General features: G+C 36.9%; 1 protein-coding gene across 12 annotated transcripts in view; it reads right to left on the reverse strand.

The window, feature by feature from the left end:
* Window positions 1–16,421, reverse strand: part of PICALM (phosphatidylinositol binding clathrin assembly protein) — a 113,576-nt gene that overhangs the window by 45,376 nt on the left and 51,779 nt on the right. For all 12 annotated transcript variants that reach the window (XM_060160160.1, XM_060160161.1, XM_060160166.1 and 9 more), the window contains exons 5-7: window positions 5,019–5,112; window positions 1,862–1,973; window positions 180–286 (exon numbers count right to left, since the gene is read on the reverse strand). In XM_060160160.1, coding sequence (XP_060016143.1) covers window positions 180–286; window positions 1,862–1,973; window positions 5,019–5,112 — 313 coding nt within the window. The remainder of the gene's footprint in view (window positions 1–179; window positions 287–1,861; window positions 1,974–5,018; window positions 5,113–16,421) is intronic.

Raw genomic sequence — 16,421 nt, forward strand, 5'->3', positions numbered from 1 at the left:
CAATATTATATCATATTCATACCATAGCACAGAATTCAATATTGCATAGTGATATAATTGAATATATACCTTACTATATTTGACACTTCTTTCACTTGGATATAGACTGATTTCTTTGAAATGCACGCTTAAAGACAAAAAAGCAACTTAAGAGATACAGTCACTTAAAGACAGTTTACCTCTGCAACTTTGAGAAACTCTGAGATTCTTGTCATCCTAGTCAGGAACTTCTTATAGATGTCAAGACCTTCTTTGCACTGGTTCTTTTTCATATCGAAATATTTTTCTGCAAAAAGTAGATGTAAATATACTTTTATTCACTTTAAAATATAACACTCAAAAAGGAAAAAGATTTAAAACAGCTCTAAAGAGATTATATTGATGTCTCAGAGAACACATTCACCCTACAGAAAAAATAGTGTTAAATAAGCTTAGATATTTAAAGCAAATTAAAATAGAGATGCTGTTATATTAAAAACTAAGAAATTATGACTTTACTCATATTACTAGTATGTTCTACAATATTTCTTCCCTCACAATTCCCTAAATATATACTTGCATGTTAATACAGATCACATTTGACTCCATTTAAAACAGTGCTAACATCTATTTCCAAATATTCTTACTAATGATAAAGAAAGATGGGGGCTTCCCTGGTGGCACAGTGGTTAAGAATCCGCCTGCCAATGCAGGAGACATGGGTTCGATCCCTGGTCCAGGTAAATCCCACATGCCACGGAGCAACTAAGCCCGTGAGCCACAAGTACTGAGCCCATGTGCCACAACTACTGAAGCCCGCGCTCCTATTGTCCATGCTCCTCAACAAGAGAAGCCACTGCAACGAGAAGCCTGCGCACCGCAACGAAGAGTAGCCCCCGCTCACTGCAACTAGAGAAAGTCCACACGCAGCAACAAACACCCAACACAGCCAAAAATAAATAATTAAAAAAGAAAGAAAGAAAGAAAGATGGCAACTTTTCCACGTCCAAATGTCACTTGGAAAGCTAATTTAACTTAATATATAAACAGCAGTAAAGAGCTTAATTTATACCAATCACAGGGTGGGAGACTGCCTTCCAAAACTTTGTAGAAAAGAAAACTTTCCATTTTTCACTTGTTAAAAAAAACAACAACCTTATTTCCCTATCTCCATAGATTAAAGCATCCCTGAATGAGTCTGTGTTAAGCCAGCCTATGAAAAACAAATTTAAATAAATTCTAAAAAAAAAGAAGTACTGAAAAGGGAGAACAATTACATTGGAATATTTGACATCTGACACTTGATACTTTGGCACACTTGGCAGACTGTTAATTGTCTACTCCAACCAAATCCCATTAAAAAAACTAGCATCTCTAGGCGAAATTAACTGCATTCCATATATACTGAATACACAGTAAAGCACCACATTCCTGAAATGCCTCAAAAGTAAAAAGCATCCTTAAAAATGCGTGTTTAATTATTTTAAAATAATTAGCAATCTGAAAATTAAGTTTAGAATAAAATACCAATTTTACAGTTAAAGTTCATTTTGGAGTAAATTGTGAGGAAATGATTTTCCTGAGACAGAAAATTCCAACTTAATTTTTATGAAATTTTTGTATTTCTAAAAATAATAAAACTGATAGAAAAAAGATATATCTAAAAAATACAAAATTCATCTAGCTGAACATTCTAGTTGTATAAGTATTTAATCACTTAGCATATGTAGTCAGATATAAAATTCTTTTCTCCGAATTGTTACAATGAATGACTATATCTCAGTGGATTTTTAGGCAGCTTTAAGTAACAACTTAGACAATATTATTTACTATATGACACAAGATAAGAAATAAAATGTTATTTAACTATAGAAATACTTACCCAGCAGGTTAATAATTCCTTCATTGTACGCTGCAAACAGCCTAATGGCATCTTTGAACAGGAGCATGAAGGCAGCATTTATTACCCCATTTGTAAGTTCATTGCTATTAACCTGGAAAAACAAAAAGAAAGATTAGCTAATGTTTTGTTTTAAAATGACAATTACTTCCTTCAAATTAAAATACAATGAATTCAAACATTTTTATCTCTAGCAATCAGTTATAGCCATATAGTGCAAAAATCTTGATCAAAGAGTTCAGATTTATTTAAAAGCTACAAACACAAATCCTACAACATTCAATTTAGTTCAGAAATAAGTCATTGAGAACAAAAGTACCCTTTAACTCTTGAAATTCTTAGGCTACACCTCAAAAGTTTTTTAAGTTCAATTCAACATTAAATACTTCTAACTGCAAAATAAAGCCCATTTCTAGGTAGAAGTTCACTCTGAGTCATGAAGAATTTACTGAATATTTATAAATCAAAAAATATTTATTAAATGGCTACTACAATCACCAAGGCACTGAGTTAAGCTAGGCAGAATATATATATTTTAAAAATATAACTTTTCCCAATATTACAAACAAGCTCACCTTCATAATGGTTATAATAATATTTCTACCTCACACAGTTACTGGGAGAATTAAATGATATACTGAGTGTAAACAGCCTGATGCAGTACTTTACAAATAAATGATCAATATTTATTATTATTAGTGAATTATGCTTTAACAAAAAAAGCACTTATTTGTTTACCAAGAAATACAAGAAACACCTTTAGTTTTATCTTAAAGAAAGAATCAAAAGGATAAACCAAATTTATCTTAAATTCCTTTTTAGATATCTAAGTACATGATAGTTACCTTGTTAGGTATAGAAAAATATAAGCACAAAACTGAATGGTAAGCAACCAACTGGTAAATATTTGCAGAATATCTGACAAGGTTGACTTCCATCATAGAGAGAATTCTATAAGACAATTCACAAAATAAAAAATACATACAGCTAATAACATGTGAAAAGAAGTTCAACTTCATTGATCAAGTAAATTAAAATAATCAAATTAAATTCCTGAACTATCCTTTCTTGAGCACCAGACTAGTAGGTATCAAGATAATCAAAACCAAGGTATTATTCTATACAGATAAGGATGAAGAAAAACAGGCACCTTTTGACAAGTGACTAGCTCAACCCTTTTGGAGTGTTAAGTTGGCAAAATTTAAATTTCTTAAAAATTTAAATGCTGGGACTTCCCTGGTGGCGCAGTGGTTAAGAATCTACCTGCCAATGCAGGCGACATGGGTTTGATCCCTGGTCCAGGAAGATCCCACATGCCGCAGAGCAACTAAGCCCATGTGCCACAACTACTGAGCCTGTGTTCTACAGCCCACGAGCCACAACTACCGAGCCCGGGCACCACAACTACTGAACCTGTGAGCTGCAACTACTGAGGCCACACTCGGCAACTACTGAAGCACGCACACCTAGAGACAGTGCTCCGCAACAAGAGAAGCCCGTGAACCACGACGAAGAGTAGCCCCGGCTCGCCCCAACTACAGAAAGCCCCCGCGCAGCAATGAAGACCCAATGCAGCCAAAATAAATAAAGTTAGTATTCCTTAAAAAAAAAAAATTTAAATGTTTATGTCCTTGAACCACCAAATTCTTTTCCTAGGCATTAACCCTATAGAAGTAGGTTTATAAATGTGTAGATACACTATTATCTAACACACACAGAGTACGTAGTGTCCCTCCCACTTGTTTTTTTTCTCCATTTATTTTCTGAATTAAAAAACCAAAATACCCTAAATATTTATCAACAGGAGGATCATATAAGTTGTTACACACAATGCAGTATAATAGACACTGAAAAGAATATGCAATTTTATAAAGGTACCCACAATAAATTAAGTGAAAAAAAAAATTCATGGTTGGACCCTTTCTCTATAAAAACCAAAATAAAGCTCAGTAGTTACATTAATCCCCTGTCATGTAGACTAGGGGCCAGCAAACTTTTTTGTAAAGGGCCTGATCGTGAGTATTTTACACTTGCAGGCCATATGGTCTCTGTCACAACTACTCAATCCCGTTATTACATCAAAAAAAGCAGCCACAGACAACATGTAACCAATGAGCCTGTTCTAAAAACACAATTGTGGACACTGAAAAATAAACTTCATATACTTTTCACCTGTTAAAAATATTCTTTTTTTTATTATTTGCAACTATTTAAAAATTTAAAAATATACTTTGTATTATTTGCAACCATTTAAAAATGTTCTCAGTTCACAAGCCTATAAAAAAATACTGGTTTGAGAACCTGTTCTAGTCTATAAAGCACCTTCAGGATTCATTTATTGAATGTTTACTGAACACTATCTATGTGCCACACACTACTGACAATGGAGACACAGCAGGGAAAAAGAAGACCCGGTCCCTGCCCTCCAGAAGCTTAAGACTACCAATTAATAGCATACCATTAAAGGAAAATCAATTTCAGCATAAAACTGTCACAGTTCCAATCACTAACTTGCACTTACAAGCTCTAAAATACAATGTCTCTAAGCTAGATGAACCAAAAAAGAAAAGACTTGTAAATGCTAACACCTAACATATTACAAACAAATGACAAAGCTGGCAATTTGGTTCAAGTAACAGTCATTAAAACAAAAATCCCAGGGAACACAACATCCTTGGGCAATAGCTATATAACATGTTGTTACAAGTATATTTGAACTTCCCTTTATTTCTCAATAACTGTCATGCTTTGAGTTCTACAATGCAGACAAAAAGTGAAATATTAAGTTAGCTTATCATAAAGAAAATCTTTATACATTTTTAATATCTAAAAACCATTATCAAAAGAAAGTAGATTTTCACATCAATCTCTTCATCTCTCCATCACTTTCTTTAGCTTATATACCCTATAATTTGGGGGTTAGAGAAGCACCACCAAAGAAATCAGAGTAAATCTAAAACAATTATAAAAACGGAAAGTAATCTGGTTTGGGACCACATTTATAGAAAATCCTTAGGCAAATAGGATATTAGTGTGAAAAAATTAGTCTATGATAACTTGAGAATAAAAACTCTGACCAATTAAAATGATATAATTTTTAAAATCTCAAATTATAAAAGCATTTATGCAATCAACTTACATTAAAATCAAGAAGGGCATCCATTTGATTCTGAATAATTGGTACAGTTTTTAGGAGTTTTTCTGTGTTCATTGTTCTCATAACTCCATCAGCCCTGTTTAAAAAAAAAAAATGAGTTTGTTATTAAATCTACATTTTGAACTCCCATCTGATTCTCTATTTAAACAGAGAACAAGGTGCTACAAAACATCGCATGTTTTTATCACTTTTTTTTTTTTTTTTTTTTTGCGGTACGCGGGCCTCTCACTGCTGTGGCCTCTCCCGTTGCGGAGCACAGGCTCCGGACGCGCAGGCTCAGCGGCCATGGCTCACAGGCCCAGCCACTCCGCGGCATGTGGGATCTTCCCGGACCGGGACACGAACCCGTGTCCCCTGCATCGGCAGGCGGACTCTCAACCACCGTGCCACCAGGTAAGCTCCATCGCATGTTTTTAAGTCATTATTGAACCTGAAACCTCAAGTATCAATAGAAATCATATAGAGAAAACAAAAACAGGAAACACCGTTATGTCTAATATCAAGGTGCTCGTTTATAACTAAAAAGAAGATGTAAAGCATGAGACATAAAAATAAAAGCTTGCATTATATAGCCAAGTTTATACTATACTTTTTACATGAGAAAATCGTCTGATCCTCACACCACTCATATGTGTGTAAAGGGCAGTTTTACAGATTTTTTTTTTAATTATAAATTTAAAAAAATCATTTCCCTCAAATCACTAAATAGGACACAATGGAGTCTGCAGTTGAACACAAGTCTTGGTGAGCACCACTTTACTTAAGGTACTTTATTTGTGACTCAAATCAAAATAAAATTATTTTATTATAAAATAAAGAACAATTTTACCAAGTCATTCTAATCTGGCCATTAAAATAAGTGATAATTAAGAGGAATGGTTTTTAATAAAATGTTCCGTTAAATATTTCCAAAAAGATTTCTTTAAATATTTCTTTAGATATTTCTAAAAATAGAGAAATATCAGCAGTACCAAATAAACTAGAATTTTACAAAACTGACAACAAAAACACTATATAAGAGGTACTGGGGTTAAGGTGCAGAACTAAACACTAAGTGTTTATTATATATCAGGCTCCATATTAAGGGCCTGATGTATGTTTTTAAAATCCTCACAAAAATCCTCTGGACAGTCTTGTCCCATTTTATAGACATGAAATTTTAGGTTCAGGGAGGTTATGACTATCTAAGTTCAGAAAACAAATTCATTTTAGGGTCAGTATGTAAACCCAGGTGTATGAGACTCCAAAACAATGCTTTTCATAATCTTTTGGCAGAGGAACAAGACCCTTTCAAAAAATATACAGGCTTTCCCTAATTTACAAATGATCCATACTTATAAACAGCTGTTCTACCTTAAGCTACCCCTTCAACCACAACTCCAGATACCAGAAAAACAATTAAGCTATGAAAAGCAAAAACAGTGCTTTGCAGGACAAAACAAGAGTTTAAAGAACAAACACTGGACTGCCTTACATAGGCAGCTATTGACCAGCTTTAGTCCAACAACTCTCCTACATAAGATGTGTTAACCCACCGACATCTATATCCTCTCAGGTATTAAACTACATTGACTGGAGTTTGGGATAAGGACGCCACTCCCTCTTTGTAACCCTTTCTTTATTCTCATACACATCACACTCTCGTTTTATCAGTCACTGTTAGTCCCCTTTTAGTTCTTCCTCCCTCTCCTTGCTGAAGTAATTTTTGATCTCCTGGTCACTTCCCCTCCATCACAGAAGACTTGAATACTGGCTCAGTTTTTCTCAGTTAACTTCAACATCTTAACATGCACAACCAATCCAACATCTTGATCGCAAAATCCCTTAACCACAACCCCTATTCCCATAGTCAGATCCTAACCTTAACTGCCCACCCCCCAAGAAACAACATTATCCCTACTCCCACTCCTACTCCCTTACACCCAACTTAAGAAAAAGGCAAAATTCAGACACCTTATCCTGACAATAACCTTTTAACTTTCCAGCTGCCTTGGTCAAGTGTCCCATGGCAAAAACTATTCGACTTTATCATAAACTTCAATGCATCAACCCCACCACTACCCACATTGATCCCTTTTCATTTTTCCTTCTTTAATCTAGCTTATAATTCCACAGGTCATTATTATAATCACTCCCTTGCTAATACCCTAACTCTCTTACACCTCTCATTCCCTTGCGGTCACCCGGCAAATTCACAATCCTGGGTGAACACACATTTATCTTCTCCGTGCCTGTACACATGCAGCTGAGTGCTAGTAAAGAAAACTGGGTAAACTGGTTAAACTAAAAATTCTTGATCATCAGCCTCAAATGGGGACTCAGCATTGCCAGCAGTCCTCTTAGCCTCTCTAGTGAATCCCTCCCCTGAGTACTTTCAAACCACCTTCTCCCACCTGTCCTTCTCCACCCCTCCCCCACATCCAACACACAAACTCTCAGCTCATAACTCTCAAAATATTTCATTCAGAAATAGAAAATGACAAAAAGAGACTGTCTGATTATCTTGCCACCAAAACTATATTTATCTGATCTGCTCATATTACAACGGAGGAAGTCTATTTCTTTCTATCAAATGTAAATATCAATCACACAGGTCCTTTGGATCCCACTCTGTCACAATCTTTGGTTATCCTCTTTCTCTTTAACACAGCAGTGTCCAATAGAACTATCTGCAATGGTAGAAATGTTCTACACCTACACCATTCAGTATGGTAGCCACCAGCCACACGTGGCTACTGAGCACCTGAAATGTGGTTGATGGAACTAAGGAAATGAATTTTTAATTTTATTTCAGGTGAATTTAAACAGCCACACGTGGCAAACAGCTACCATATTGGACAGTGCAGATCATTAATCTCTTTTAGACTATATCATTCCCATGAACGTGCAAGCGAAGTCTACCACACTTTAAACACAACCACACTTTAAACACAAACACACACACACTTGCACTAACCCCACATTCCCATTCAGCTACCACTTCTATTGCATAGTCAAGCACACTTTTTAAAAGAATTGCCACTTCCTTTTCATTCATTATTCAATTCACCCCAGTAAAGATCCACTCTTGCCTCTCCATGTTGCCTCTCCAATGGGTACTTGCCTAACATTACCTGACTAGACTTCTCAGCATCATTCAAAAGTTTCCCTCATTCTTGTAATACTCTGTACTCTGTCTTAGCATCCCCTATATCCCCCACTCCTTGTTTTCTGCCTACTTCACTACCACTTTTTTAGTCTCTTTCATTGACTCCTCATCCTCTACTCATTCTCTAAAATAAATGCTGTGTATCTCAAGATGTTTCTAGGCCCTCTCCTCTCATTCTGTATTTATTCCCTAGAATACTGTCATTCCCAAGCCAGAAATTACCAAACTGCCACTGATATATTTATATTCCCAGACTAGAAATCTCAAAGTTCCTAGTTAGTATTGTTGAATTGCCTAATTGATACTTTAACTTATAAAAATTACAGGCATCTAAAAACTAATATTTCAAAAACGAAATCCTTAATTTTTAATCACTATACCCTACCCTACCATTCCCAAAAACCTTCCCAGTAAAAGGTAACATCTCCCCAGTGACTTAGGCCAGAAACTATGGGGATGTTTTTTTATTCTTCCCTCTCTCACTAGCCACATCATTTCATCCCAGAGAACTTTAAATTTTTCAATTAAGAAAAATCCTAAGTTATCACATGCTTACATCAGACTTCAAAAAACTCAACTCACAAACCCAAATGCTTAAATATGATTCAGAGCAAATGTATGACAGTTCATACTCTATGTAGAAAACAAGCTTTTATTACTTCTTAAATAGATTATAATTCAGATACTTGCTTCCCAAATATAAGAGCAGTGAATTAAAGGATGATCATCCATATCCTTACTCACAGACAATACCTCTAATATTCTTTCTTTTGCTTGTTATGTAACAATGTCTTGTTACTTTGAACTGTACTAATTTAGAATTCAAGATAATTAAACATGGTAAGTTAACACTATCAAAAAATGGAATGTTAAACAAATAGAAAATGAAGGGACCAATCTTTAACACAACTAACTAAAAAGATAAATCTACAGGCAATTTACTGGATCCATTTTTCATAGAACCGTTTAATGTACTATTTAGAAACACCTAGTCATCTTTTCAAAAACTATTACATATTTACTATGTTTAGATACTGTGGAAAGTCCTGAAGATATGAATCTGAGTAAGACTATATTGTCTTCATGGACGGACAATCTCATATAAAATCTAACAGAAATAAGGCTTCCTCAAAAAAATGATGTTTGAGTGAATTCTTGAAGAATGACTAAGAATTTGCCAGAATAATGAATAAGGGGCTAGATAAAAGAAGTATATTTAAGTGAAAAGTCATTTAACCATACAAGGGTAATAATTCATTTTGATTTTGAATATCCTATATTTCTATTAAAAATTACAGTTATCTCCACCTCAATTTCTAAATACCAAGATATATTCTAAATGAATTAAAGATTTAAATATAAAATACTGGATCCATAAAAATATCCAATGAAAACATAAATACGTAGTTGATCACTTTGGGGCAGAAAACCCCGCTCCAAGTTTGCTAAAAAACAACAGCCATAAAAATAAAGATAATGGGCTTCCCTGGTGGTGCAGTGGTTGAGAGTCCGCCTGCCGATGCAGGGGACACGGGTTCGTGCCCTGGTCCGGGAAGATCCCACATGCCGCGGAGCGGCTGGGCCCGTGAGCCATGGCCGCTGAGCCTGCGCGTCCGGAGCCTGTGCTCCACAACGGGAGAGGCCACAACAGTGAGAGGCCCGCGTACCACAAAAATAAATAAATAAATAAAATAAAGATAACAATTTTTAACACATAAGATTTTTTTTAAGTTTCAATACTGCTAAAATAAAACCAGGAGCAATATTTGTAACCTGTGACAGTTTATTTTCCCAATAAAACCAAAAGCTTATTTGTTACTTTGCCATGTGCTATAAACATTACATAAAATATATCATTTAATTCTCATAACAATCCTAATAGATAAGTGCTATTAACATCACCATTCTACAGATGAAAATATATTTACAGATGAAATAACTTGGAGCATAAGTCAAGGCTTCCCAAGTTGTGCCACAGCAGACTACTGCGGTACAATTGGATTATATGTATGCCAACACATTAATGCCTAACCCTTCAGCCTCAAACAGTCTTCTCCATGTAACTAACCCACTGTCCTGTACAAATAACATAAGTTTGTGTAGCATGATGCCGAAATAGTTAGCAAACTGATGGATATGTAAAAAAAAGATACTTGTTCTTAGGAAATAGACATTGAAGTATTAAGAGCTATACAATGTAAAAAGGCATGAGGTATGTAATCCACTTTCAAATGGATCAAAAAGAGAAGTATACAAACACACATACACAAAGAATGATTAAACAAATGTGACAAAATGTTAAAGCCTGGTAAATCTGACTAAAGTGTATAGGAGTTATCTGTATTATCCTTGCAGCATTTCAGGAAGTGAAATTATTTCAAAATAAAATTATTTTTTAAAACTTAAGCTGGGGGCTCCCCTGGTGGCGCAGTGGTTGAGAGTCCACCTGCCAATGCAGGGGACGTGGGTTCGTGCCCCAGTCCGGGAAGATCCCACATGCCACGGAGCGGCTGGGCCCGTGAGCCATGGCCACTGAGTCTGCGCATCCGGAGCGTGTGCTCCGCAACGGGAGAGGCCACAACAGTGAGAGGCCCGTGTATCGCAAAAAAAAAAAAAACAAAAAAAAAAACTTAAGCTGGCTGAAGTATCCTACTAAAATCTTTCATATAACTGGAGTGAAGCTAGAAATCAAACCTAAATTTATCTGACAAAACAGCCAGTTAGTCTTAAGACAACAGAAAAGAATTGTAAAAGCCCAACAGAGAAGTGGGCAAAGGACACTGAAAAGCAATTAACAAAGCATGAATGGCATTTTTAAAAAGAGAGAAAGAGGCTCAATATCACCATTTAAAAATTAGTTGATCAACCAACATAAAATGAACACCTAATGAGATACATTTTCATGATGAGGGAAGAAAACAGAGGAAGAGGTATTTATAGCTGTAATTAACTCAGTAATCTGGTACCACTTTTATCCAGGGCAACTTAATATTTTCTAATAAATGGTAAATGTCTATAACGTTTGACTTGTCAATTCTAAGAATTTATTCTACAGGAAACTTCACTTAATGCAACCAGAGAGGACAGACGGAAGAATTATAATCCCGCAGCCTGCAGAATGAAAACCACAATTACAGAAAGACAGACAAAATGAAAAGGCAGAAGACTATGTCCCAGATGAAGGAACAAGATAAAACCCCAGAAAAACAACTAAATGAAGTGGAGATAGGCAACCTTCCAGAAAAAGAATTCAGAATAATGATAGTGAAGATGATCCAGTACCTCAGAAAAAGAATGAAGGCAAAGATCGAGAAAAATGCAAGAAATGTTTAACAAAGTCCTAGAAGAATTAAAGAGCAAACAAACAGAGATGAACAATAAAATAACTGAAATGAAAAACACACTAGAAGGAATCAACAGTAGAATAACTGAGGCAGAAGAAAGGATAAGTGACCTGGAAGACAGAATGGTGGAAATCACTGCTACAGAACAGAATAAAGAAAAAGGAATGAAAAGAAATGAAGACAGCCTAAGAGACTGCTGGGACAACATTAAACGCACCAACATTCACATTATAGGAGTCCCAGAAGGAGAGAGAGAGAAAGGACCTGAGAAAACATTTGAAGAGATTATAGACGAAAACGTCCTTAACATGGGAAATAGGCACCCATGTCCAGGAAGCACAGAGAGTTCCAGGCAGGATAAACCCAAGCAGAAACACGCTGAGATACATAATAATCAAACTGACAAAATTAAAGACAAAGAAAAATTATTAAAAGCAACAAGGGAAAAATGACAACATACAAGGGAACTCCCATAAGATCAACAGCTGATTTCTCAGCAGAAACTCTGCAAGCCAGAAGGGAGTGGCACGACATATTTAAAGTGATGGAGGGGAAGAACCTACAACCAAGAATACTCTACCCAGCAATGATCTCATTCAGATTCAACGGAGAAATCAAAAGCTTTACAAACAAGCAAAAGCTAAGAGAATTCAGCACCACCAAACCAGCTCTACAACAAATGCGAAAGGAACTTCTCTAAGTGGGAAACACAAGAGAAGAAAACGACCTACAAAAACAAACCCAAAACAAGAAAATGGTAATAGGGACATATATATCAATAATTACCTTAAATGTGAATGGATTAAATGCTCCAGCCAAAAGACACAGACTGGCTGAATGGATACAAAAAAAAGACCCACGGGCTTCCCTGGTGGCGCAGTGGTTGAGAGTCCGCCTGCCGATGCAGGAGACGCGGGTTTGTGTCCTGGTCTGGGAGGATCCCTCATGCCGCAGAGCGGCTAAGCCTGTGAGCCATGGCCGCTGAGCCTGCGCGTCCGGAGCCTGTGCTCCGCAACGGGAGAGGCCACAGCAGTGAGAGGCCCGCGTACCGCAAAAAAAAAAAAAAAAAAACAAGACCCATATATACGCTGTCTATAAGAGACCCACTTCAGACCTAGGGACACATACACACTGAAACTGAGGGAATGGAAAAAGATATTCCATGCAAATGGAAATCAAAAGAAAGCTGCAGTAGCAATACTCATATCAGATAAAATAGACTTTAAAATAAAGAATGTTACAAGAGACAAGGAAGGACACTATATAACGATCAAGGGATCAAGCCAATAAGATATAACAAGTAAAAATATATATGCACCCAACAAAGAAGCACCTCACTACATCAGGCAACTGCTAACAGCTCTAAAAGAGGAAATTGACAGTAACATAATAATAGCAGGGAATTTTAACACCTCACTTATACCAATGGACAGATCATCCAGACAGAAAATTAATAAGAAAACACAAGCTTTCAATGACACAACAGACCAGACAGAACTGATTGATATTTATAGGACAGTCCATCCGAAAACAGCAGATTACACTTTCTTCTCAAGGGCACACAGAACATTCTCCAGGACAGATCACATCTTGGGTCACAAATCAAGCCTCAGTAAATTTAAGAAAACTGAAATTGTATCGAGCATCTTTTCCGACCACAACGCTATGAGATCAGAAATAAATTACAGGAAAAAAAACGTAAAAAACACAAACACATGGAGGCTAAACAATACATTACTAAATAACCAAGAGATCACTGAAGAAATCAAAAAATACCTGGAGACAAATGACAATGAAAACACGACGATCCAAAACCTATGGGATGCAGCAAAAGCAGTTATAAGAGGGAAGTTTATAGCAATATAATCCTACCTCAAGAAACAAGAGAACTATCAAATAAACAATCTAAACTTACACCTAAAGGAACCAGAGAAAGAACAAACAAAACCCAAAGTTAGTAGAAGGAAAGAAATCATAAAGATCAGAGCAGAAATAAATGAAATAGAAACAAAGAAAACAATAGCAAAGATCAATAAAACTAAAAGTTGGTTCTTCGAGAAGATAAACAAAATTGATAAACCTTTAGCCAGACCCATCAAGAAAAAGAGGGAGAGGACTCAAATCAATAAAATTGGAAATGAAAAAGGAGAAGTTACCACAGACACCGCAGAAATACAAAGCATCCTAAGAGACTACTACAAGCAACTCCATGCCAATAAAATGGACAACCTGGAAGAAATGGACAAATTCTTAGAAAGGTATAACCTTCTAAGACTGAACCAGGAAGAAATAGAAAATATGAACTGACCAATCACAAGTAATGAAATTGAAACTGTGATTAAAAATCTTCCAACAAACTAAAGTCCAGGACCAGATGGCTTCACAGGTGAATTCGTTCAAACATTTAGAGAAGAACTAACACCCATCCTTGTCATACTCTTCCAAAAAACTACAGAGGAAGGAACACTCCCAAACTCCTTCTATGAGGCCATCATCACCCTGATAGCAAAACCAGGGAAAGACACTACAAAAAAAGAAAATTACAGACCAATATCACTGATGAATATAGATGCAAAAACCCTCAGCAAAATACTAGCAAACAGAATCCAACAATACATTAAAAGGATCATAAACCATGATCAAGTGGGATTTATCCCAAGGATGCAAGGATTCGGATACTGTAAAACTCTTAGAGTAAAACATATGCGGAACACTCTCTGACATTAATTGCAGTAATATTTTTAATCCACCTCGTTGAGTAACAGAAGTAACAACAAAAATCGACAAATTAAAAGCTTTTTCACCACAAAGGAAACCATAAACAAAACCAAAAGACAACCAACAGAATCGGATAAAAATGTTTGCAAATGAAGCAACCGACAAGGGATTATCTCCAAAATATACAAACAGCTCATGCAGCTCTATGTCAGAAAAACAAACAACCCAATCGAAAAATGCGCAGGAGATCAAACCAGACATTTCTCCAAAGAAGACATACATGGCCAAGAGGCACATGAAAAGCTGCTCAACATCACTATTAGAGAAATGCAAATCAAAACTGCGAGGCATCACCTCACACTGGTTAGAATGGGCATCATCAGAAAATCTACAAACAAATGCTAGAGAGGGTGTGGAGAAAAAGGAACCCTCCTGCCTGTTGGTGGGAATGTAAATTGATACAGCCACTATGGAGAACAGTATGGAGGTTCCTTAAAAAACAAAAAAACAGAACTACCATATGACCCAGCAATCCCACTACTGAGCATATACCGAGAAAACCGTAATTCAAAAAGACACATGGGGCTTCTCTGGTGGCGCAGTGGTTGAGGGTCCGCCTGCCGATGCAGGGGACACGGGTTCGTGCCCTGATCAGGGAGGATCCCACATGCCGCGGAGCAGCTAGGCCCGTGAGCCACAGCCGCTGAGCCTGCACGTCCGGAGCCTGTGCTCTGCAGCGGGAGAAGCCACAACAGTGAGAGGCCCACATACTGCAAAAAAAAAAAAAGACACATGCACCCCAGTGTTCACTGTAGCACTATTTACAATAGCCAGGTCATGGAAGCAACCTAAATGTCCATCAACAGACGAATGGATAAAGAAGATGTAGTATATATATATACAATGGAATATTACTTGGCCATAAAAAGGAACAAAATTGGATCATTTGTAGAGACGTGGATGGACCTAGAGACTGTCATACAGAGTGAAGTCAGAAAGAGAAAAACAAATATCATATGTTAACGCAGGTATGTGGAATCTAGAAAAATTGTACAGATGAACCAGTTTGCAAGGCAGAAATAGAGACACAGAAGTAGAGAACAAACGTATGAACACCAAGGGAGGAAAGCAGCTGGGGGTGAGGGAGGGTGGGATGAATTGGGAGATTGGGATTGACATATATACACTAATATGTATAAAACTGATAACTAATAAGAACCTGCTGTATAGCACAGGAACTCCACTTCACTGTAGAGTAGAAACTAAGACAACATTGTAAAACGACTATATTCCAATTAAAAACAAAAACAAACCAAAAAAAACTGCCCAGTCATATGGTTTGGCCCTCTTTAGGCAGAAGAGTGGATATTCTCCAGGGATCTCTGATCAGATCCCTGGAAGCTAATTTATAACAAAGCCCAACGCTAATGGCTCCCTATGAGGGCCACAGCAGCATCCACATATAAGGTGTCAAGATGAGGAGTGGGCCTTTGGTAAATCATACAACTACTATGCTGATTAATCCTTCTGCCCACAGTTTTCTTGTTGAAAGCCCTGACATACATTTTGATGCTGTGTAAAGGTTCCTTATTCCGCATGTCCATTCCTAGGGAGTAAGCCCAAATCTAGTTTGTTATTCCCCCTTATTCTCTAAAAAAATAATACTTGTATATACATCTAACATATAATTATGTTACTTACATTAAAAAAAATGCAACCATATGTAAAAGAATGGTCAATGTGTTACTTTTGTAAGATAAAAAAAATGGGAATAGGGCTTCCCTGGTGGCACAGTGGTTGGGAATCTGCCTGCCAATGCAGGGGACATGGGTTCGACCCCTGTGCTGGGAAGATCCCACATGCCGTGGAGCAACTAAGCACGTGAGCCACAACTACTGAGCCTGCGCGTCTGGAGCCTGTGCTCCACAATGGGAGAGGCCGCGACAGTGAGAGGCCCGTGCACCGCGATGAAGAGTGGCCCCCGCTCGCCACACCTGGAGAAAGCCCCTGCACAGAAACGAAGACCCAACACAGCCAAAAATAAATAAAATTTTTAAAAAAGGGAATAAATCAAATGTACATCTAGAACATAATTCTAAAGCCATTCAAAAGAATGAGATGGGGATTTCCCTAGTGGCACAGTAGTTAAGAATCCACCTGCCAATGCAGGGGACA

Source organism: Lagenorhynchus albirostris, chromosome 9, assembly GCF_949774975.1.
Source record: "Lagenorhynchus albirostris chromosome 9, mLagAlb1.1, whole genome shotgun sequence".
NCBI classification, from domain to species: Eukaryota; Metazoa; Chordata; class Mammalia; order Artiodactyla; family Delphinidae; genus Lagenorhynchus; species Lagenorhynchus albirostris.